The sequence below is a fragment of the Microplitis mediator genome, chromosome 4 (assembly GCF_029852145.1).
Source record: "Microplitis mediator isolate UGA2020A chromosome 4, iyMicMedi2.1, whole genome shotgun sequence".
NCBI lineage: Eukaryota > Metazoa > Arthropoda > Insecta > Hymenoptera > Braconidae > Microplitis > Microplitis mediator.
In genome coordinates this window covers 3,041,767-3,068,298 of record NC_079972.1, presented here as the reverse complement: position 1 = coordinate 3,068,298, position 26,532 = coordinate 3,041,767, and the positions used below count along the sequence as shown (strand labels likewise).

The window sequence follows — 26,532 nt, the reverse complement described above, 5'->3', positions numbered from 1 at the left end:
GATTTTATAGTTATGATGATATATCAACTGTAAAAGAAATTATTGATCTTTAAAATCAAAAATTTCATGAGTAATTAAATTGTCTTGATAATCTAAGCATACAATTCTCTAAAATCATAGTTTTTCACTGTAGGATTTAATCTTTGATTACCAAGACATATTTTTAAAGAGTCTCGAGACTTAACTCTTGAAAATGCTATATACAAATGCCCATGACTAAAAACATCTCTTCGCAAATCAATTCCTATTTGATCAAAGGTTTGTCCTTGAGCTTTATTAATTGTCATAGCGAAAGCCAATTTGATTGGAAATTGACGTCTCTTAAATGAGAATGGATAAACATTTTTACAATATAGAGTGATTCGATTTAAAAATACAATTTCACCTGCTTTATCTCCAGATATAATTTTACAGCGAAGTAAATTATTTCCGAGCTCTAAAATTTGTAATCGAGTACCATTACACAAACCTTCATGAATGCTAAGATTTCTTATTAACATTACGACAGAATTTACTCGTAAACTTAATTCATGAGGTGAAAGATTGGATGGAGAAAGACTGTTTAAATATTCTGGTAATAAAGCTTCACTCATAGCACCATTATCATCACACTTTTGAGAACTATCTACACTTGTGTCAATTCTCTCAGTCATTGGATCCAATAATTCTACTACTTTTTGATTTATTTCATCAACATCGACATTTCGAGCTGATAATAAAGCACAGTTTGCAGCTCGATCAAATTCATTTTGTTTGAATTAATTTCCATAAATATCATCAACAATATCGATATCAGGAGAAGCTATATAACACGGTGGTATTTCAACATTATCGTCCTGATCATTCAAAATATCATTACCAATATCAAGTAAAAATCGTGAGAATGTAGTTTCATCATCTAATACTCGCATATTTTGAGTCAGAGATATTGTTTTAAAATATTTCCATAATGGACTAAATTTAATATAAAGATTAATTAATTCAGAACGGTTACTAAATTGTTGAATTGGCAACAGTTGTCGAAAATCACCACCAAGAATAACGATTTTGTTACCGAATGGCATATTCTCATTTGTTATATCTCGTAACGATCGATCCATAACTTTTAATGCATATCTTGGAGCCATTGGAGCTTCATCCCAAATGAAGACATCAGTTTCTAATAGCAACTTAGCTTCTTTAGATCGCATTTTGAAATTCGATGTAGAATCAGTAAGTATGGGAACAGGTAACCCGAGAGTTTTATGAACAGTTCGACCATTTGGCAATAATGTAGCTGCTATCCGTGTATAAGCCATCATTTGAACTTTTTTTTCCTACATTTCGCAATACATACCATAGAGTAGTATATATGAACGTTTTTCCGGAACCTCCGGGTCCATCAATATAAAAGCAATAGTCTTGATTCGAATTTAGATCACGATGATTAGCTAAATTGAGTACAGCATCAACGACTTCTTTTTGTTGTTTATTCAATTTTTCATATTGCTGTAAGCCAATTTCATTTACGTTATCTGAAACTATATGTTCATTATTTAATTCATTTATATCTACCGAATCCATTTCAAAATCTTTAAAACTAAAACCTTCAGCATAGAGTATTGAGCCAATTTGTGAATAGGCTTATCGAATACCTTGAGATAAACCAAAATTTCGGAAAAAATCTTCAGACATAGCTATTTTAAATTCTTCCCATAATATTTTATGTTGTTGAGGCTTAAAATAAATTAAAATACGAACATATAATCTGCGTAAACTGTGAGGCATCATCCATACGTTTGCTTCTTGCATAGCTCACCGCCACTCGTCATCATTTTCAATTAATCCTAATGCTATGCAAGCTTCAGTAAATGATGATCTTAAAATACCATCAACTGTCCTAAGATTTTCAAAACTTGTAGCACCTCTAACGGTTAATAACAATAATCGAAGGTTAAATAGTTCAATTTGAGTGGGACTTACAGAATACATTCTTCCTATAGAATTAAAATGAGATTTTCTCTGTACCCAATTAACAATAGTTACATCATCTTGTTTCTGTTTTTTTAAGGTATAATATGATAGAATATCTGGATATATATATCGTCTAGCTTCCTCATCATGTCGATTTAATTCAAAATATGCCGTTAACATTGTCGTTTTAACTAATAATGAATTACTTATGTCTTCTTCACTCATGTCATTATTAATAGTAATACTTTGTTGATTTGGTAGATGCACAGGTAACCGAACAATAGAATGACTTTTATCTTGTAAATTTTTTCCAAGAATTCGCCATGTAGCTTCAACTGGGCTTACGTATCGAGCTTCGATGTAATTTTCAATTTCGTTATGATTAATAATTGATTGCTCTGATGGTACTTCACCAGCAGTGACTGCCGCACAATCGTGACCTTAATATATATAATAATAATGTCTTTATTTAGCAAAAAATGCTACATTAATTTCATTATAATTTACCATAAAATCATCTTATTGTACATATATATCGTTAATTTATATCAATATTTAATATTACATAATTTTTTAATGATCTTTTAAAGCATGATAATCTTCTTTCATTTTTTATCATATTCGGTAATAGATTGTACCACTTAAAGCCTTTATATATTAGAGATTTTTCCGCTGTATGTGTTTTTGTTCGATGAATATTTAAGAGTGAGCTATGGCGTGTATAGTAATTATGTCTTTCACTTATAAGTTCTATTTGATTGCATAAATACGATGGTACAAGTTCATGAATCATTTTATAAATTAATATACAGGTATTATATATCATTCTCTGCTTTACAGATAACCAGCCCAAAGTATGTAACATAACACTAATTCGTGTATATTTAATGAATATATTCAAATAAATATTTTACAGATTTAACACTTGAAACAACTTCTACATTGATATGACAATTGAATATTTCTAATAACCATCGATTATACGGCACAACATGTCTATTATCGACTACATATCCATGAGGTCTATTGTACGACATGCCAGTATTTCTTCGACGATACGTAGGATAACCATCTTCTCCTACTATTGTTTCTTCTTGGAATGAACTTGGAAAATGTTTGGAACATTTACCATCCACTAAACACCAACTTCCACATGGTCCATGAATCATATTCTTCATAACAATTTCATGTAGGACAGGGTCTTTAGTTGGATCTGGAATTTCAGCACTAACATACCTGTCAACTATCTCAGCAGTTGTCATTTTAAAACTTGGCTTTAATGTCACTAATAAATGAATATGAGGCAAACCTCTTTTTTGGAATTCAATTACATAAACATGCGCTGAAGTTTCTCCGAAAAATTTCTTCTTGACAATTAAATCGATTAAATGGTTTTTTTTTTAAATTAAAAACTCGTGCACATAAATCAGGTCTGTCAGATGCACCTTGACCTTCAAGTAAATTTTCTTTTATTTCCTTCCAATTAGAATTACACGTTAAAGTGATAAATAAATCGGGTTTACCATATTTTCTGACAATAGCCATAGCATCTTGATAATTTTGTAACATGTTTCTTGGTGACCCAGTAAACGTTGATGGCCAAATTATAATTTTACCTATTCGTGTATGACCATCATTGACTCTATTTTGTAAATGATCATGAAGTCCTTGATAAGTATCAATACGTAATTGATTTTGATATTCATTACAGTATATTATTCGATCTTTTTCAATTTTTACATAATTATCTACTAAGCATTGCTGGAATAATCGACCACCATTTAAAAACGCATTAAAATCATTTCGAATACCTATTCGATATTTAACGTATGCTGATCGACTGACACGCTTATTAGAATTATCAGCCTGCATTAATTTACAGTGCCAGCCTGGTGAACCAAAAGGATAAAACAAAGGATAAATTTACGGTTCTACATTCGGATCCATTGTGCTAACTTGTTGTAATTGTCTTGTGCGTCGATTTCGAATACTGATATAGAATTCTGGAATTTCTCCATTAGCAGTAGTAGTAAAAATAGCTGCAACTTCATTAACCTGTTGTAAATTATATCGTCTACGATCCATTCCAGGTTTCAATGAGAACTATAATTGCATTTCTGGAATATTTCGATTATTTTGTAACGCCATTATTTCTTGTCGTTTTATTTCTTCATGCATCATTTGATAAGAGTTAGCGAACATATTATATCTACGTATTACATTATCAATTATATTTAAAATACTACGGTCGAGATTTGAATTATTTACCAAGCGATTTTCATTTGTCTCATTAGAATCTACTATAAATAATTGACCAAATCGTGGAATATCATTTACTTCGGGGTAAAGACTTGTATTAATTTGATAGTAGACTTGGCCTTGAATTTTAAAACAATACGGCCCGGATCGACTATTTTGAAAATTCATTAAATTTGGGTTAAATGATGCAAAAGAAAACGACGAATTGTATGCACGTACTCTGTCATGGAAGTGTTTCGATTTTGGATGAGAATAATCAAATAAAGAACGAAGATCATTTGGAAACTTTGGTAAAGGATCTAAAACAACTTTTCCATGGCTACAGCAATCGTTAAATGACTTGCCTTTATTAGATACTTTTTCAGCAGCAAAATGTCTTGCATTACAATGAGTACACAAAACATCTAATTTACCGATATAATGCTCTGAAATCGAATCATAATTTTGAACATTAGGTATTTCTAAACTAACATCTTCTTGTAGATAAGAATGTACACGTTCGCTGGTGATGGTACTGTTGTTTGTAAAAATATTATTGGTTGAAAAAGAATTATTAGTAGTCATTTATCATACTGTTAGAGTTATTAGAAAACGATTGCGACGATCGAGAAGAATTAATATCATCATTTATAAAAGTGTCTAAATTTTCACAACTTGAATTTTGAATATCAGAAAAATTTTGATAGGACATAGTAGAATCATTATCAGAATTATTGTTTAAATTTTTCTGTTGTCTGAGATTGTTAATATATTTAGTTCTTTTGGAACGTTGTGAGTGTTTATGCTCTTCTTCTTCTTTAGCAGTACGAATAATTTTTCGTCTTCCCATTTTTGACAACTTAATATTATACAATAAAAATAATGGTAATAATAACTTAGAATAGAAATTATAAATGATAAAAATACAGTGATTAATCAAAACAATTAATAACAACTAACTTTTTTTTATTGAGTGTTACTACTTGGAATACGAAGTCCGAAAAAACGGAAGGATTATCGAAAGAATGAATAAAATAAAATGAAAATTTTGAAAGTAAAATAAAATTTATTAATTGTCGATATTACAATAAAATTTTTAATACACAATTTTATTTTAATTTAATTTTAATAAATTAAATCTATAGAAAAAAAAATCAATAAACTTCTAATACTATCGTCACTAAATCGACTATGTTATATAAATATAATAATTATTATTTAAAAAAACACAATTTTACAGCACATAATATAATTATAATTGAAGAATTTGATTTTAAAACAGAAAACTCTTTGATTATTAATTATTTTTATTTACTCTTTGTAATAAAAAAAAATTCTTTCTTATACTAACAATTTTTCTCATGTGTTTGTCAATATAAAAATTCTCGTAATCTTTTGGTCCCTTATTTTCTTTTTTTCTTTCTCTTATTTTGTTTATTCTCTTATTATCGTTATCTCTTAATTATCTCAATTAAACTTCTCGTCAAGTTCTGTAAATTTGAACTGACATAGCTGAAACAGAACAAAAAATATAATTAGTCATACATAATTTTTTTTTTTTTTTTTTTTTTTTTTTTTTCAGAAAAATATCTTGTTATTATCAGAAATATTATATTAAATTATGAATCAATTAATAAATTAATTAAAATTTTTTTTCATAAAGCATTATATATTAAATCATGAAAAACTCAAATTTTATTAGAAATAAGAAAAATAAAAAATAAACATTATGTTATAGCAGGCATCTAACAACTCTTATAAATTCTTGAAAAATTAAATCATGAAAAAATTCCACATATAATAACAATTTTATAAAACTATTTAGTGCAAATTTTAAAAAATACTTTTTTAATGAATGACTTATATAATGAACAAATCTAAAAAAAATGGTCAAATGTCAGCGAATTACAGTATTATATAAAAATAAATAAATTTATACTGAATAATAATACTTACATAACCTTATATTCACGTACACAATAGCAATGAAATTATCAATGAAACGAACAAACGTATATATATATCGAGATATTATATATAAAAAATTTTTTGCATAAACCAAAGTTAATCCACTATCGCTCCACAGATTTTATAATCCTGCTAGTCTCGTTTTTCATCAAATTATTATTTGTTAGGTGAATATTATTTGCCTTCAAATTATACAGATCAAAATTATCGAAAATTATAGTTGAACGGGCATTTCAACCATTTCAGGGTAATAATGCAGTTATATGTAAAGCCAAACAGATCACTCACGACATCTGACTTTCATATGACTAAGCACCATTCAATCGATTCTCTAAATATCGATAAGTTGATAAATATTTTTTATATACGTAACCACATAACCTATAAACTGGAAATAGTCGCGTATAATAATTATATTAAACTAAATGACTAAATGATTGAAAATATCATAAAAAATTATTAATAAATATTACAACAGAAATAAACAATAATCACAATAAAATCACAATAAAAAAATTTAAAAACTATATATAAACATTTTTAAAATAAAAATTAAAAAAAAAACCGCTAATTCGACCATTTTACATATGGGGCATTCCACGCCAAATCAACCACTTTTGACCCCGACCCCTTTCGATTTGGCTGAAAATTTTTTTTTCCTTTTATACCCGATTAAAATCATTTTTAAGAAAATTTTTAAATTTTTTTACCCAACCCAAAAAAAGTTATGAGTTTTTCAAAAATAAGGCTTTTATTTTATCAAATAGCTATAACTTCTTCAAGAATTGACTAATCGGGACGTTTTTTTTTTTCAAAATTTTTGTCATTGAATGTACTTTTAAAAAAAAAATACAAAAAAATTTTATGATGATAAACTCTATGAAATTTTCAGTTTTTTTGAAAAAAACCGTGATTTTCTTAAAGTACGTCATGTTTTATTTTTTTTTTTATTTTCTCAAAAAAAACTTCATTTAATGCTGCAATTTTTCCCGCCAATCCTAGAGTGGGCCGACTATTCCTTCTATTTTGTTTTATCAATTAAAGAAAAAATTTTTGCCCAGTTGGGCTTATTTTGCTAAACATCAGTCTGGAAATTTTTGAGGATTTATAGATGACATCCGGCTTTGAAGAATTGAGACGAAAAAATTCATTGATAGTGGTAATCCTTTTGAAATAGCGATGGACGTTAGACTTTTTTTTCGACAGCCTGTGGCATGGTCAAAAATGAACCAAACGGCAATTTTTTTTTTCATTTTCTTTGTTTTCACGTCTAGTTTTAAAAAAAAGTTACAATAAAATTAATTATGTATCTACAATTTTTTTTTTCACTTTTTTGAAAAAAATCCAAATTTTTTTAAGGATTACCACTATCAATGAATTTTTTCGTCTCAATTCTTCAAAGCCGGATGTCATCTATAAATCCTCAAAAATTTCCAGACTGATGTTTAGCAAAATAAGCCCAACTGGGCAAAAATTTTTTTTTCAATTGATAAAAAAAAATAGAAGGAATAGTCGGCCCACTCTAGGATTGGCGGGAAAAATTGCAGCATTGGATGAAGTTTTTTTTGAGAAAATAAAAAAAAAAAATAAAACATGACGTACTTTAAGAAAATCACGGTTTTTTTCAAAAAAACTGAAAATTTCATAGAGTTTATCATCATAAAATTTTTTTGTATTTTTTTTTTAAAAGTACATTCAATGACAAAAATTTTGAAAAAAAAAACGTCCCGATTAGTCAATTCTCGAAGAAGTTATAGCTATTTGATAAAATAAAAGCCTTATTTTTGAAAAACTCGTAACTTTTTTTGGGTTGGGTAAAAAAATTTGAAAATTTTCTGAAAAATGATTTTAATCGGATATAAAAGGAAAAAAAATTTTCAGCCAAATCGAAAGGGGTCGGGGTCAAAAGTGGTCGATTTGGCGTGGAATGCCCCATATATAACAGACATGATATAAAAATGAACCAATGACAAACCGAATAAAATAGTCACAGAAGTGACGTAAAACGATACGACATCCGGTCATCAACTTTTTAGAAGAGGATTCTTCTAAAATTACATTGTGTCTTATCGCGTTAGGTTTATTAAAAAAATAAAATAATAAAATCTGGTCGCCGCATAGATTTAATTATACACTGATAGAAAATTTATATTAACTCAAGAAATATTTTCTTGAGCCAAGAATTTATTTCTGAAGAAAACCAATTGTCTTGCTTCAAGAAATTCTTGTCTTGATTTAGATTTTCTTGGCTCTATAGATTTTGTATCTTCGATGGATAACTCTCGTGTCTTGATCCGAAACTATATTATCTTCAATCGATACTATCGAATTCTTCATGCAAGACCACTTGTCTTCAACTAAAAATGTCGTATTATTATTTTAAGAACTTTAAATTTTTGGTTCAAGAAATAATTCCTTGATAGAAGATGTTTTTAAAGTAATAAATAAAAATTTTTTTAAAAATAAATTTCTACTTTAACATATCTGAAGTAAATGAATGTAGTCCTAAAAAATCACTTTAAAGCTTTTGATTTTTAAAATAAAAAAAAAAGTTTTTTTTCAAGCTGAGTAAATTGATATCTTGATTTAAAAACCGCGCCATTTTCGAAACGAGTCGGTAATGTCTTAAACCTAGATTTTGCCTATCTTAATCCAAGAGCAAGAAATTCTTGAACGAAATATGTCAGAATTTTGTTTCAAAACAAAAAAGTCTTCATCGAAAAATCAAATTCTCAAACAAAGAATTTTTTTTCTCTATCCGAGAATTTCAATTTTTTGGTTCAACGACTTATTTCTTGAATTAAAACAATTAAAAATTTTGAAACAAGAACCACATTTTGAAGAAAAAATTTTTCTTGAATCAAGATAGTTTTTCTATCAATGTATAAAAAAAATATATCAATAAAATATAACGTTCAGCATTTAGCTGAACGTAACAAGTTCATGAGTATAATTTTTATAAATTATTTAATTTTTTGTCAATTGTAATATATCTTTTTTCAAAATGGTTTTCGTCGAGAAACAGTCAATAATTTTATTTATAATAATGTGAAAATTAAATATAGACATCTATATAATTTTTAAATTTTACAAATAAACAATTATCAACTTTTCTAGTTACTAAGCAGAAAATGGAATACTCTCTATTTACCGAATAATTATGATAATGAAATATGCAAAATTAGTTGGATCCTCAAGTTATTGGATGAAAGTGAGGCTGACGAAGTAGTAGAATTACTGCAAGAAAAAGCAAAGGAAGAAGCAAAAGTAAACAAAAATTTTACTCTCTACGGAAGATTTATTCAAAATATTTCAAAATTAATAAAAAAAGAATTATTTATTGGTGATAATACTAGTAATGCTGTAAATTATTCCGAAGCACACACTATACTTACGGTTAATGAACTAGGCAGTGAAAAACTTTTACATAGTTTCCTAGGTATTTAAGAATGATACTAAAATAAAAACTCATATTTATAAAAAACTTTATATTTAGTAAATTGTAGATTGAATTATAGTTTTTGTTTCAAGGCTTGCTTATCAATAATATACTAAAGAATGAAAAAGACTTTACTACAGAAAAACACAACTTGAAGCCAATTGTGAAGATTAACACTGCTATTGTACTTTAACAGGAAAAAATGAAAAAGAAACTAGCAATTGAAAATTTTGCGAATCAAGTTTTAACGAAAAAAATGGTAGATCTTATAAGAGTGCAACTATCGTGGCCTCAATGTAAGTAATTTAAAAAAAAAAGTTTTTGTTATATTCTTTAGCTTACAAATCTTAAGGTTGTTAACCTTGTACATTTGTATCGCAATTTTTAAGCAATGTCCTTGTATGAATTTGAAGATTAGCTAAATTAGTCTATTAGTTTTAAGATGGTGGTCATTTGAAACTTCAATAGAAGTATGGAGGGTAGAAGTACCTGTATCCTCCATATACAGAAGTTATAATTAGGATTATTTTAATTTACCTCGCAAATAACTTACAAATTAATAATATTTTGTTATAGACAAAAATGATGATGGTACATTGAATGGATTTCCATTAGAAAAATATTTTTTTCCACAAGATGTTGATGAAGTCAATGAAGGTGAATAGTATATTTAAATATAAATTAACAACAACTAAACAAAACATTGAAATTACTTTTAACCTTATGCGAGTTTGTAGCGACTACCTTAGCGGCCGAGTGCTTAGTTATTGGCAGGGTGCCAAGTATAGGGTGGGGACAATCTAATCGATTGTAGCGCCTGCAGTGGACGAAATACGCGTTAAATCGCACTTGTATTGTGAATAGTTAAATGAAAGCAGTGTTAAAAAATAAGAACAAGTAGTCGTTATGTTGTTAATTGCAAAAATACTGACAGAAATAGTAATTGCAAGTTTTATAAATCTCCATTCATGATGTTCATCTTTGGCTAAAAATTATTACGGGGAATTTTTTTAAATTACAAATTTTTAACACAAAGTATTTTTAATTATTGACTTTTAAGATTTAAAATTATGGATAACTGAAATCACTTTAATTTCTTCACTTAATGCAAATTAATAATTTTAACTTTTAAAAAATTATAATTATAATTATTTTAACTCATTTGTTATTATGACTATTATTTTTGTGATTATTATTATTACAAGCTAACCTTATGTCGTTCAAAATAATATTTATTTTGTATTTATTAAAATATTTTATACTCATTTTTTTCAGTACAATCTACTCTATATTTTTCCACCTTTCAAATGTGGTATCCCACATATATTTCGCAATCATTAAAAACTAATTATTTGTTCATAAAAACTTTTTGTATTCTCTCTGTGCTTTTTGAGGATGATTTAATACGGTCGACAAATGTCGTTTTCGTCGCGCACCCTACCAATAAGACGAACCAAGGTGTCAAGACTAAGCGATTAACCAAGGGCTCAGCCCAAGGGTCTATTCTGGGACCTAGCTTTTGGATAGACACACACACGACATCTTCAATGTCCCTTTGCCGGACGGCTGTGAGCTAGTTGGCTATGCTGATGACATTGCGGCAAAGGTTCTTGCTAGAAACACAGAAGAACCCTGATTTAAAATACTCATTGAAAAGTATTGTCAATTATTTCAATTTTTTCCAATCCATACGGAGATTTTGAGAAATATTAAATGAAATTGAAATTTCAATCACTTGAATACTTTCTAATTCTTGGAATGGAATTCCAGAATATTGAAATGAATTCAATCTTTTATTATTTCGATACCGTCCAATTTCAAAGTGGAATTGATAAGTATTAAAAAGAATTTAATCTCTCATTATTTCAATACCTCTCAATTCCAAAGAGGAATTCCAAAGTATTAAATGGGATTGACATAAAGTCACTTAAATATTTTAAATTAAATTTAAGTGAGAGAGTGAGATGCTGGGATGCGTAATTGGCGGGAACTTGGTTGATATGATTTATGTTTTTAAAAAAATATCTTGAACACTCATTTTATTTATTATCAATTGATAATTTAATATTTTATTTATTATGTACCCTATTTATACTGCACGTTATTATTGATTGTAATTTTGAGATGAATATTTCAATATGTGGTAACACGCGGTGATGTAAGAAAAAATGGCGGTTAGCGGCAAAACAAAACCACGCGGTGAGATGAATTTAATTAATTTAATAATTACTGAATTGAGAATTACTTCAATAATCACTAAATTTAATAGTAAATAATTTATACTTTGAGTTGATGATTAAATTGAGATGAAATATTAATATCATCTAAGCGATTGCTAACAATTTTAATTTTCACAAAAAAAAAAAACACGTGGCGAATAGCTTCGGTGAGTTTTTGATAATGGCTTCGTCTTCTTCTTCATCCCCACTTGGATGAGAGGGCGAAGCTTGAGATGAGAATGGGACCGGTGGAGCCGCCTGCGCATGATAACGCGCCGACGCAACTCTAATTAACCGGCCTCAGAGTGGCGACGAAAAACGCAAGTGCGGGAGATTCGAACATTCCCCGCCTTCACCAACTCGTTAGAGAAAATACTGATGAGATGGTAAGAGATGAGAATCTTCTTTGGCGATTGAGATTGATAACAGTACCAGCTTTGTAACTGGTCTGGTGAATGTTGAGATAGCAGTCTTGACAGTGACGACTCTGGTAAGACCATCACTATCAGGATAGAGATGAGTAACTCTGGTAAGAGGCCATTTTGATGGTGGATACCTCTCGTCAACGATGAGAACCAATGAACCACTCTTGACATCATTGTGAGATGGATGCCATTTTGAGATGGATTGGTGAGATTGCAGACATTCAGCAGGCCAGCGTTCCCAGAAATACTGAAGTCTGTCTTGTATTCGTTTGTCACGTAACCATTCAAATTAATTTATAATTAATTAGTAATGAGAATTAATATATAGTATTTAAGGTTAAATTTGAATGGTTACGCGGGCATTTCAACATCACGCCGGTGCGGAGACAGCGTTTGCTCGTGGAGTGGCGCATGCGCGTGGCGTGAATGATAGCACGTGTATGCCAATATTTTAATTTAAGATTTAAAACTATTTATCATTAACATTTCTTAATTATAAGTTGATATTTATATTTCAATGACAATTGGGCAGTATAATGTGTGGTCACATTATGCCTCAATAATCGTTATTATTTTATTTTTGGATAACTTGATATCCAGGTATCGAGGTCCTGATAAATACTGGCTGCAGGGTAGGGGAAAATCGATATTTTCCTCTACGGTATGGATACTGATACGATGAGTTTAAATAATTATTATTTAATTTACCGTATAGTTCAAAAGTATTATTTTTGTATAAATAAATACTAGATAAATGTATTTAATTTACTATGTATCATTCAGGTGATTAAAAGATGTTTTTATAATTTATTTATTGGATTTAAAATAGGCCCAGGGCTAGATAATAATAATAATAATCAAGGGCTAGATAATAATAATAATAATCAAGGGCAATTGTTGCGTCACGTGGGTGGCCAACGAGTGGCCGGCCCAAAAAGTAATTAGAATGGTACGACTAATCGTGACGAGTAGACGCTATCGCTATCAAATTTTCAAATACGTTCCTATTACGTTTGATTCGTATTATTATTACGATTGATTAAGTAAAGTTAATAAATTCAGCGGGTGTTGTGAGTTGTTACCCGATTTCGAGTTTTGTTGGATTATCCTGGCAGCGATAACGAGTAAGTACTCTGTATTCTCTCTATGCATTGTCATCGTTAACCTCCCCGGGAGTTGTTGGTAACCGCGTCGCAGAATTCACGTGTGTCCATCACATACCCCTGATAAATAATTTATTTAATTTCGTGTTTCTTATTCTGAATGAGACAAATATAGGATATTAATTGGGTGTATAATTTATAATTAAACCCCACCGGTCAGTTAATATATGAGTTGTTTTTGGTTATAAATAATTATTGAAAGAGCAATAATTATTACGATAATGAAATTTATGTTATTTAAAAGTATAATTTGGAATTTGCGAATGAGAGTGAGGGTATCTCCGTATCTTTCTCCCTCTATAAATTGTAAAAAGGTAACCCAAGGTTTACGATTGTGATTATTTATCCTTTTTATTAATTAATGTTGATAAATTGTTTATTCTGTTTAAAAGCGGCTGAGGCAGCCGTTCGGCACACGCGTGGCTCGGGCGATCACCGAAGTTAAGTAGCATTGAGCATGGCCACTACTTGGCTGGGTGACCGTTTAGCCACGCGTTGGGTTCGAACGAAGGTCTCTGACCGTTAGGCGCGGGATGAAGATCCAGTGATCGGTAAAATGGGAATTTTATCGACCACTGGAGCTTCACCCAAACCGAACTGTACTGGCAATGGTTTTCTCTGTGGTTTTCCTTGCCCCTAGACCCCCACAGCCAAGGTGGAGGATAGGGTATCACCGTAATGGTACAGTACAGTATAAGCACAAGTCGGGCCACAGCCGCACAATGAAAAGCAGATAAAAAAAGGAAGCAGTTGCGATGTAAAGGCAAAAAGTGTAAAAGGTCGTACATGCGGCTATACACTGAAACAATTATTCATTCATTCATTCTTGTTTATTCTGTTTAAAGAGAATTATTATGATATATTAATTATTATTATTATTTTTTTAAATATTGGATTTAAATTTGGATTTTTGGATTTATATAGATTCTACCCTCAGGGGTTAATTTATGGTTATAATTTATATGTATAATGAAACAATCGTATTAAAGATTTTGGTATTTATATAAATAAGTGTACACCAACAGCTGTAGGGGAAAATTTAATATTTATTTTCCTGGGTCTTTTCCCAACCGCTTTAATTTCATTTTCTTATTCATTATCTGTTATTATTTATTTCTGCATTTTATTTCTATTTCCTTTTATTTCATTTTGATATAAATTAATTCGATCGTTATCTGCTTCGAGCAAACTACTCGCTCGGATCAGTCCTCGCAAAATTTCCCCCTGATCAACAATTTTTGTCCGTTTTTGGAAAACGGGCTGGCAACTTCGTGCACTAACCCAGCCTGAAGAGCTGGTTCAGGCACAGTATTATTTTATTTAATCTTAAATACTAATTCAAGTCACAATTATTATTATTTTTATTTTCGAACTTAAAATTTTTTAAACTTTATAATTTTCTTTTTTACACACGTGGGTGACTGCATAGGTACTGAGGTTGTTCGCGTCTCCCTCGCAGATTTAAAAACAGTATTCGTTATACGTTGATAGAGAGAGAGAGAGACAAGATGTTGGTACACTGGTGAGACTTGGTTCAGGAACAGTGTTGAGTGACGCACCCTGGATAAAATGTCCAGGAGTGAGAGCTGAGGTGTCATCTGGGTCATCAGTAAGTGCACTGAGTGGCCTTGAATTTAAAAGTGCCTCAACTTGAGTGAGGAACGTTAAGAAGTCTTCGTAGGTGAGAAGTAGATCAGCAATTGTGCGTTGGAGATGATGTTTCACAGATTTGACAGCGGCTTCCCACTTGCCACTCATGTGAGGAGCACCAGGTGGGTTAAAAATCCACTGAGTTCCGTCTGAGGTGAGAATTTGCTAAGAATGAGATAATTCGTTGAGTGCTCCGGTGAGAAGTTGTTTGAGAATGACATCTGCCCCTTTAAAGTTAGTACCACAGTCACTATAAAGGGTTTTGCAGATGCCACGACGACTTGTGAATCGCCTGAACGCTTTGAGGAAGCATTCTGCAGTATAGTCACTTACTGCTTCCAAGTGAATTGCAGAAGGTGAGAAGCATACAAAGACTGCAATCCAGCCTTTGTAGCAGCGTGTACCTCGTTTTTGAAGGTATTTGAGTTGAACAGGCCCAGCGTAGTCTACGCCAGTACTTTCAAAGACGAGTGATGGTGAGACTCGAGATGCAGGCAGTTGACCCATCAACTGTTGAGATCGCTGAGCTCCCTGTTTTACGCAGACAACACAGCGTTGAATGTGAGTTTTAATTGGGATTCTTCCCCCGAAAATCCAGCATTTCTTGCGCACAGCAGCTAGCGTTAGTTGCGTACCTCCATGCATTGTGCGCGCATGCGCATTAGAGATGATGAGATGAGAGAGATGACAATTCTTAGGTTCAATATCCGTAAAGTCGATGTAAGCTGTGAGACGTGAGAATGGTTGAGATTTCAAGAACGGTTTGTGTTGAGATAATTGGGAGATATCGTTCTTGAAATATTCTTGTTGTGTAGCTTCAATCCAAAAGTACAAGGCTATGTGTAAATCAGGTGGTATGAGTGGTGGGACGCGAGCAGATGACTATTCGAATCAGCTTAACTATGATAACTGACTCCTACTTCTGCATTTGTATCTTCTGCCTCGAAAATATTACTCTGCCGTTTTTCATGGGAGCCTTTTTCTGCTGCATAAGAAAATATCCCTTCGCAGTCTCCAACGGAAATTTTTTTTTTCCACAGTCCAAACTGCTGACCACGCAAAACGTCTGCCCGTCGCGTTGTCTTATAAAAAATAAGACTTGATACGACTAATTTTACGCGAAATTTATGTGCAACTGTATAGTGCCTAATAAAAGTACAATCAAATATATTACTTTCTGAACCTAGACATATCTATTTATTACTTGTTAATTACTATTAGACGGATAGGCGTCAGCCCACCCGTCACACGCTCCCCTGGCTCGAAAAAGAAAGCCATTCTCCCGAATGGTAAAAGGGACAATCCTATTCACAGGGTAAGTCGCATGTGAACTTTCTGATATCACTCAAAATCACGATCCTCCTCTTCGACCAGTTGGAGCGCATATGAATATTAAGCTGCACAACAATATACATGTTGCATACCTATCAAAAAAAAAAATAATACTAAAAAAAATATATATTGTGACGAGGCGATATCGGAGCCTCGGTCTCTCATAAAACCCGGTAACGAAAATTATTAACTAACCGACGTCACGACAACCATGAGGCATCAACGCCCGTACGACTCATAGTCATACGAGCTCTGCGCAGTTCCCCATCACCTGGTGGTGGGCGAAACCTGCTGAAATTCCCTGGAGGCGCAATGCTCCACCTTAGAAGACCCTAAGTCGACCTACTGGAACAGACTTTAGTCCAGTGCCCTGCAGTCCACCTTGCAGGGACATACGCGGCTGGCTCGTTATTCAAACGAGGCCAGTTTAGCTTATGTGGCGCCATCTCTGAGGGGGAAGACTCAACATTTGATATTCGATCTTTACTCGAGCGACTGAGTGTGGTTTCGCTTCACTGTTACAGCTACTAAAGTACGGATGGGCCCTAGCGATTCCTTAAACACTTTGAGATTGGTCAACCATAAAATAAAAGCACTAGAGGACCTTTTTGAAGGGAAGTCACTCTTGGTTGACGCGCCACGCCGTACAGTCGCGCTTTTCATATTACTGTTAAATTATTGTCTGATTATTTATTTTGTATTGTCTAATTGAGTCGCAAATTGCAAAGTGCGATATTGTTGAACGCTCAGTGAGAGCTAATTATTTAATTTTTTTATCGGTTAATAAAATAGTTTATTATTACACCTACAAATCCAGTGTTGTAAATTAAGACGTTTTCCTGTCCACTAGTAAATTAAGATTAGTAATAAGTGCAACGCTGCTGATTCCGTGAGAGGACGCCGACGGGTAGCAGAACGGACTTGTTTCCAGTCCTCAGCACCAAGTGAGTCAATCTTAATTTTACTGCTCAATAAATAATACCCTTTTTGTCCTGGGTAAGCCAATTCGACAGCCTGGGTAAATTAATATTGAGAGTTTCGACAATCCGACACGATAAGAGACGCTACGTAGAAAATAGCGTGTGTCGCGATTGGTAATACATAGATGGGTATCTGTTCTCTTGGTCTTCTACTTCGAGGAGGAGGTACACCGTTTCAATATTAATGATAACTAATAATCTTAAAATACCATCGTATTACATGCATATATATTAAGTGTAACGTAATATTTCTTAATACTTGATTAAACTTAACAAAATTTAAGATAACTCTCTACTCAACAAAATTACTCAATTACTCAATATTCAAAAAAACAAATCGGGCTACGTTACACTTCACCCACCGTTCACTCCTTTCATCTCCTCCAGATCCTGACGGGTGCCAGCGACTTTTATTTTCCCGGTATCGGCAACCGGTCTAAACATACACGTAAATTAAAACATAAAATCTAAATCCTTTGGAAATAAGGGACGTGAGCAATGGTCGCTACCATGTCGCGGCATGTCCTGGTGCGCTAAGCATGCTAGGTTGTGGAAAGAGGGTCACGGTTTTTTGTGACGCGAAAACAGCTGATTAATTACATTAATATTTAAATAAAATAACGAAACGAAACCAAATAAAATACCGTAGTAAGGACGTGAGAAACACGTGGAGGGCCTAAAAGGCCCGCGGTCCAGTACTCTCGCTCCATCAAATTAATAAATACTTGGGTAAAACATCGGGGACCTCTCGACGACGACGAATCACAAAACTTAACACACTTTCAAATAATTAATAAATAAAATAAATAATGTGGTAATTCACGACAACAATTATCCCGACAAACGGCTCCAAGAGCACCATACACCGAGCCACAGGCTCCAAAACGACAGCAGTCAAGGGTTGCGGTCGAGGTCCACTTTGGCGACTCTCTGACTCACTAGCGCTTACTTCAAGACTCCAAACTCAACTACTGGGTCTACTCGTTGTCATCACTGGTCGGGAGGCACGTTGTTTTGGCCACTATCCACGACACAGCTAGACATTCCCCGTTAAATCCACGCTCCATCACACAGACACTCCCAAACTTATAACGTAGCGTACACATACTCCTCTGTACACTTACTTACCACACACACCTATACTCCATATCCTCAGCTCACTATTCGACACACTCGACTTGACACAAATACTGCCTCTATCTCTCTTCACCACACAAACTCATACTTACCCCATCTTCGACTCCATCTGTTCGACAATCTAACGTCACATAGGATGAAGATTATGATTCTTTGAGGGGACGCTCTACATACTGAGTAAAATAGAATATGTTGTTGGAAGTACCATACACATATGAGTAATAACAATTGATAAGTAATCATAATAATAATAAATTGCGTCCCACTGCCTTGCGCGTTGTAAACGGGACTCCATTGACCCCACCCCTCATGAGCCTGAAAATCCAATAGCCTCGGACGACCCGGCATGCTGGCTGCGTTTTTTTATGTGGTGTACCTGCAACAAAACAAATAGGTTGGGAAAGGAAAGAGGGACTGATGGGTTGCTGGTTAGGAACTCCTCTACAGTCTCAAATTCTTATAGTGTCAAATGATCTGAAGCGCAATAGTTACGGAAGCCTGGTTGGCTCACCACCGACTTGTAAGAAAAAGGCGCCACACGGGTCTATTTTTTACGTGTGTACTGCCCAACTTGTGCACAAATGTAATACTAACCAGCAAAAAAGTCACTAGTTCATTTTTAACTTGTGCACTTGTGCACTGGTGTATCTGAAATAGTGACAAAATGGCGTCACCTCATAACCTGAAAATTTAATTGCGGTAACAATCATTGTCAGAGTCAGCCAGAGTGTTACTTTATAAAAAATCCTATTTGTTAAATAATTATCTAAAATAATAATTGTGTTCATCTTAATAAAAATAATCACTTTCATTACAATCTTAAGTACAAAAAATGTGAACTTTTTCAAATAACGGTAACTGGTAACAGTATTTCATGTAAAATAAATATCATTAGTATTAAAGGTATTTCAAAGTTTATTGGTAACAAAAAATCAAACAATAACAGTGTTTACTTATTAAAAATTAAGAGGTTGTGACAATTAAGTGAATAGTATGCGATCTTAGTGCTCATGATTATTGAAGTGACAGTTATATTGAGTACATAATCATGGTCGAAAATTACATAAAAAAATATTTTTGGAAGATTATAGAATTTCAGATATACGCGAATTATTAACAAAAAAACATGAGATATTAATATCAATTAGCACTATTAAAAGAATATTATCAACATTAGGATTAAAAAGAAAATATTTGCCCGAATCAAGTATAAAAGATATAATTGCAGCTGCAGTCGAAGAGGTTTATTCATGTGGTTATAACCTAGGTGACCGAAGCCTATGGAAAAAATTAAAATTTCAATATAAACTACAAGTAAATCGAGAAACAGTATACAAAATATTGAAGATACTTGATCCAGAAGGCGTAGCAAATCGGTTTGGGAATAAACTCCGAAGACGGCAATACCTTAGTCCAAGACCAAATTTCATGTATCATTTAGATGGATACGATAAATTAAAACAATTCGGTTTCGCAATTCATGACTGTATAGATGGTTTTTCTCGGAAAGTGTTGTGGCTGGAGGTAGGAATGGCAAATAATGATCCAGCCGTTACAGCTTATTATTATTTACAAACTGTTAAACGACTGAAATTTTCACCAACAATTATCCGATGTGATAAAGGCTCCGAAAACGTGCTTATTGGAGAGTTACAAACAAGTTTGCGAAAAGTACATACTGATTAGCTTTCTGTAGAAAGAAGTTTCATCCAAGGTAAAAGTGTTAAAAACCAACGTATAGAATCATACTGGGGGCGAATGCGCCAGCATACAGTTGATTTCAACATACACTTTTTTAAGTGTATGCAAGAGCAAGGTTTATTTGATGGGAGTAATTTACACGTTAAGTGTTTGCAGCTTTGTTCTGGTTTGCTGTTAAAGTATGATTTGGAAAACAATAAAAATCTGTGGAACCAACCCCGCATGAAAAAACTTTATATGTGAAAACATATATGATAGAATATATGAATATTATAATGTGATATATTGTACAATATATAAAATAATATTTATATTTTTGCCGTATTAATATATGATAATATATTGAAAAAAAATATATTGCTAGAATATATTATCAATATATTTATCAATATATGACTTTTTATGTATGTTTTACATATATATTTTAATATATCTTTTTAATATTGATATATTATATTGAAAGTAGTATATTAATTAATATATAGTATTTTTTATATTTTTTATATATGTTTTCCAATATATTGCAAAATATATGGTTTCTAATATATTGTAAAATATATGGCACTTTTTTTACTTTTCTTAGGTTATTGCCAGTAAATATAAGGTCAATGAAAAGAAGGAGAAAAAATAATAAATTTGACTTTTTTTGTGGGATTGTGTAGAAATTGAAAAAGTATATTAAAAAATAAAATTTTCAATATATTGCGAAAAATATAAGTTTTGATATACTGGAAAAATATAATTCTAATATACCGCGAACCATATATTTAATCATATAAATTCTTTCATATATAATCAATTATATAGAGACCATATGCCACTAATTATATGAGTCAAAATATATGGATATATATATCAAGTTTATTATATTATACTTATAAATTATATATATACTATCCATATATGATAAGAATATATTGAGCATTATATGAGATAATATATATAGAAAAATACAAAACATTATATACAAGTAAATACAGGGTGATTCAGAATTACCTTCACAGCGAGAAAATTTGAATAGAGGAGACGATTCTAAGCATAAAGTTCCTTAGCCATTTTTCAAAATTCTCAATAGTTTTTGAGTTATTGAAAATCTAAATTGACCAATCACAGACATGCTTTGAGATTTAAAAAAAATAAAAAAGAATAATAAATAAGTTTGGCAACGCCGCAACAGTAAACTTCAAGTTATACACTATTTATTTAATTTAAAAAGTTCGATTTGTCATAGAAGAGAAACAAAACACACAATTACAAGATAGAATATATTCGTATATTTTGTTTTATCTTTTCTCTTTTTATAGAAAGAATTATTAATGGAAAATAATGCTGTTATTGAAAATAAAGCTTTTGTAAATTCGACAAAAAAAATATTAAAGATTTTTAATTATATGATGAGCAACCCAGATTAAAAAAAAGAAATTTGAAAACTAATTGAATTATGTTTTACCAGAATAAAAGCAATTTCAAATAGACAAATATATAGATATACACATTATTTTAAAATCTTTTATTTCGCTTGCTCTGTCTCGTTCAAGACTTTGCTAAGCGCTCATTGTACGTCATACTAAACATATTAGTAAAGATCTCGCGGATTGTCTTGTTAAAGATCTTCCAAGTGATCTTTCTCGATGATTAGCTATCTGACTATCTCGCTAATGGTCTTGCTGGTGATCTTTCATGACTGATCTGGCTGACTTAGCCAGTATATTGCTTTATACGAACAGGATACAGCAAGAGGCAATTCTTGCTTAGAGTCAAGTATTTTCTCGTACTGTACAGATTCGATATTTGAGCTGAACACTCCGGACGAGAAGTGTATTGAAAAAGTTTTTTTATGCCAAGAAGAACAAGATTGCATCAAACGAACGACCACTAAGAAGCTATGAATTTTTAATACACTAGTATAATTGTAGAATCGTAGATAAATATAAAAATATTTAGTATTGAGTTTTAAAAATTATTGCCAGTGATCTTGCTCAAGGTCTTGCTGGTGGTCTTGCTGAAGGTCTTGCTGGTGATCTTGCTGGTGATTTTGCTCAAGGTCTTGCTGGAGGTCTTGCTTGTGGTCTTGCTGGTGATCTTGCTGGTGATTTTGCTCAAGGTCTTGCTGGAGGTCTTGCTTGTGGTCTTGCTGGTGGTCTCGCTGGTGGTCTTGCTGGTGGTCTTGCTGGAGGTCTTGCTTGTGGTCTTGCTGGTGGTCTTGCTGAAGGTCTTGCTGGTGATCTTGCTGAAGGTCTCGCTGGTGGTCTTGCTGGTGATCTTGCTTGTGGTCTTGCTGGTGGTCTTGCTTGTGGTCTTGCTGGTGATCTTGCTTGTGGTCTTGCTGGTGGTCTTGCTGTTGATCTTGCTGGTGGTCTTGCTTGTGGTCTTGCTGAAGGTCTTGGTGGTGATCTTGCTTGTGGTCTTGCTGGTGATCTTGCTTGTGGTCTTGCTGGTGGTCTTGCTGAAGGTCTTGCTGGTGATCTTGCTGGTGGTCTTGCTGGTGGTCTTGCTGGTTGTCTTGCTTGTGGTCTTGCTGAAGGTCTTGCTGGTGATCTTGCTGGTGATCTTGCTTGTGGTCTTGGTGGTGATCTTGCTTATGGTCTTGCTGAAGGTCTTGCTGTTGATCTTGCTTGTGGTCTTGCTGGTGGTCTTGCTGGTGGTCTTGCTGGTGGTCTTGCTGGAGGTCTTGCTTGTGGTCTTGCTGGTGGTCTTGCTGGTTGTCTTGCTTGTGGTCTTGCTGGTGATCTTGCTGGTGATCTTGCTTGTGGTCTTGGTGGTGATCTTGCTTATGGTCTTGCTGAAGGTCTTGCTGTTGATCTTGCTGGTGGTCTTGCTTGTGGTCTTGCTGAAGGTCTTGGTGGTGATCTTGCTTGTGGTCTTGCTGAAGGTCTTGCTGAAGGTCTTGCTGAAGGTCTTGCTGGTGATCTTGCTTGTGGTCTTGCTGGTGGTCTTGCTTGTGGTCTTGCTGGTGGTCTTGCTGGTGGTCTTGCTGAAGGTCTTGCTGGTGGTCTTGCTGGCGATAAATAAATGGCTTGTTGAAAATGTTATCCACAACTTTAGCTTGCTCAGCAGTCCTAATGACCTAGGTCTAGCTAGGAACAAGGTACGCGCATATTTTGGTTGGAATTTGCAACTTTTTGCAACTTTTTCTGGGTCATTGTTGAGTAAAAACAGTCCTTCTATATCAGGGATGGATCAGAAAATTATTCTTTTGGCTTTGATCATCGATATTTCAGGTACCAATGATCGCACAAAAAGTTGAAGGGCGGCGTTGAAAACTTGAATAAATTCCCTACAAGACCCTGTCATCATTTTTTGTAAAAAAAGATTTTTTTATTTTTAACATCCATTAGAAGTAAGCACAACAAAATGACTTTTTTTGGTTTTTTAGTAAATCAACCGCTACTCTGCAAATATCGATAAAAAAAATAATGTTGCCAGGGGGTTTTTCAGCTTAATGTACCCTCAAGACCCCTGTAAATTTTTAAATTGATCTGTCAAACCGTTTTTTGGGAATCATCGTTTAAAGTTTTGCTAAACAATTAAAGGAGCAAGTTTTGTTCCTTTAAGTGTGTAATCATAATCAAAATGAAAAAATTATATTTTTTGCACTTTTCTAAAATTTTTGCATTGGTGACTCAGCAAATGCAAAGAAATGACAAAAAAAAAAAATTTCAAAAAAATTTAATAAAAAATTTAGAACACAAAAAAAAAGTTTCAATTTTTTTTTTATTAATTTTCTAGATTTATTGAAATTTGAATTCAACTGTTCAATACCAGTTGTTTCGATATTAGTACGTAGCGATCACTTGTTTTTCTGTCATTAGTGTTGACGCTTTACATTTAAAGTTATTTCTTAAATCTCAAACTCTCTTCGTGTTTTCTGCTGCGATGTTCGCTCTCATTTTTTTTCCTCGGGACCAATCCACTGGTGTTATATCCTCCAAGTTAATCCGGAAAAGATTGGATTTCAATCGTGTGACCGTTAGATGGGGGAGAAAATTTGTGTCTGCTTTTATCATCGCTGAAAATGGTAAGCTTCATATTTTATTATTTTTCTAATAGTTATTAGTTTTTTTGACTTATTTTTTGTTTTAATGTGTAGAAGACGTCAATTGGTTGGAGAGTTTCGTGGTAAATACTGATGGCATAATTATTGGGTACGAGAAGACCACGGAAACTGCCCCTGCTGCAAATACTACTACTACTACTACGGATGATGATTCTGATGCCGCTGCTGATGATGACATTTGTCACGCTGGTGCTGTTGCTGCTGTTAGTGCTACGTCTGGTGCTAGTGCTTATGGTACTCCTGGTGCCGCTGCTGCTACTGCTAATGCTACTCCTGATGCCGCTGCTGCTACTTCTGCTGCTGGTGCCGCTGCTGCTGTCGCGGATCCCGGAGCTGTCGCTGGTACTGTTGCCGATGTAGAAGTTGTCGACGAAATAATAGCAATTTATGGGAATGTTACCAGTACTTGTAATAGTGATAGTATTGGTTCAACTGTTGGTGCTAGCATTGATAGTACTGTTGATGCTGGAGTCGCTGATGCTGGTACGGGTACAGGTGCTGTTGTGGGTGTCACGTTCGGCGCTGGTGCTGCTGCTACTGGTAGAGTTGTCGCTGGTGCTGTTGCTGACGCTGGTGCAGATGCTACTCCGAGTGCAGCTGCTGTAGCTGTCGTTGGTGCTGTTGCTGCTACGGGTACTGCTGTTGGTGCTGTTACTGATGCTGTTGGTGCTAGTGCTGGTGCTACTCCGGGTGCAGCTGCTGCTGCTGGTATTGATGATGGTGAAGCGGTCGCTGGTGCTGTTGCTGATGCTAGTGCTGCTACGGGTACTGCTGCCGGTGCTGTTGCTGATGCTGCTCTTGGTACCATGTTTGGTGCTGGTGCTGATGCAAATCCAGGTGCTGGTGTTGTTGCTGATTCTGCTGATGCTAGCGCTACTCCGGGTGCAGTTGCTGTAGCTGAAATTGATGATGGTGGAGCTGTCGCTGGTGCTGTTGCTGCTACGGGTGCTGCTGTTGGTGCTGTTACTGATGCTGTTGGTGCTAGTGCTGATGCTACTCCGGGTGCAGCTGCTGCTGCTAGTGTTGATGATGGTGGAGCTATCACTGGTGCTGTTGCTGATGCTAGTACTGCTATGGGTGCTGTTGCTGATGCTGCTGTTGGTGCCACATTTGGCGCTGGTGCCGATGCAACTCCGAGTGCAGCTGCTGCTGTTGTCGCTGGTGGAGCTGTTGCTGGTGCTGTTAATGTAAGTGCTGCTAATACTGATGTCGTTACTTCTGTGGTAACGACAGCTCAGAAAACCGGGATGGTTGAATTAATCAAAGGAACCAATGTTTACTTACGGTCTCTTGATCTGCAAGATATAATGAGATTTGAAAATAAGCCGAAGGAAATGATTCGCCGGCTGTTACTCAGCATCCTAGGATCACAACAATTGAAAAAGCTGACACTTCAGAGCTGTCAACACGATCCTGTTCTGAATCAGCTGTTAGACACTGTTGAAAGTAAATTATTCTTATTCATTGTGTATAACTTTAAATTTTAAATTAATAAATTGATGACTTTGTTACAGGATTCACTCTGCAAAATACGATTCGAGAGAACCAGTTAACCAGAAAAGACTTCAAGAGATGTATTACGCTATTTTTATGGAATTTGAAAAACCCTAAAAAGAAATTTTAAATAAATTATAATTTGCCTGATTTTCAATGCCCAATGAACTGAATTTTTTTCGGATCTCTATTCGTTTTTAGTTTTAGTTGTCTTACCAATGGTCTCGCTTGAGGCTGGTGGTCTTGCTAGAAGTCTCGCTCGTGGTATGACTGGTAATTTTAGTGGTGGTGTTGCTCACGGTCGTGCTGGTAATCTAGCTGGTAGTCTTACCTATGGTCTCGCTTGTGGTCTTGCTTATGGTCTCGATCATGGTCTTGCTGATAATCTTGATAGTAGTCTCGCTCGTAATCTTGCTTTCGATCTTGCTCTTGGTCTTGCTTCTGGTCGTGCTCATGGTCTCGCTCGTGGTCTTCTCGTAGTCTTGCTCATGTTCTCGCTTGTGGTCTTGCTCATGGTCTCGCTTGTGGTCCCGCTTATGGTCTCGTTCATTGTCTGACTTATGGTTTTGCTCGTGTCCTGCTGGTAATCTTGCTGGTGGTCTGGCTTATGATCTTGCTGGAAATCTTTCTGGTGGTCTTGTTTAGGGCGTTGATGGTAATCTCGATGGAATTCTGCTCTGTATCTCACCCGTTGTGTCTCTAGTGACTATTTTCTTGATCATCAAGCCTCTAACTGCCATGGAGCAAATCTTTCTTCTACTCTAAAGACTAAAACA

At 33.7% G+C, this 26,532-nt stretch overlaps 1 protein-coding gene and 1 long non-coding RNA gene across 2 annotated transcripts; one reads left to right on the top strand and one right to left on the bottom strand.

Annotated features, from left to right (window-relative positions):
- Positions 1-9,282: 9,282 nt before the first annotated feature.
- On the top strand, positions 9,283-10,595 carry LOC130666853 (uncharacterized). Its single transcript, XR_008989758.1, has 3 exons — positions 9,283-9,598; positions 9,691-9,894; positions 10,175-10,595. It is a non-coding gene; the product is annotated as an uncharacterized LOC130666853 (long non-coding RNA).
- A 14,052-nt stretch (positions 10,596-24,647) lies between these two features.
- Positions 24,648-25,622, bottom strand: LOC130667162 (skin secretory protein xP2-like). Its single transcript, XM_057468651.1, has 2 exons — positions 25,547-25,622; positions 24,648-25,480 (listed from the first exon to the last, which is right to left on the bottom strand). Exons 1-2 carry the CDS (start codon positions 25,620-25,622, stop codon positions 24,648-24,650), a joined length of 909 nt encoding a protein of 302 aa, XP_057324634.1.
- Positions 25,623-26,532: the final 910 nt, after the last annotated feature.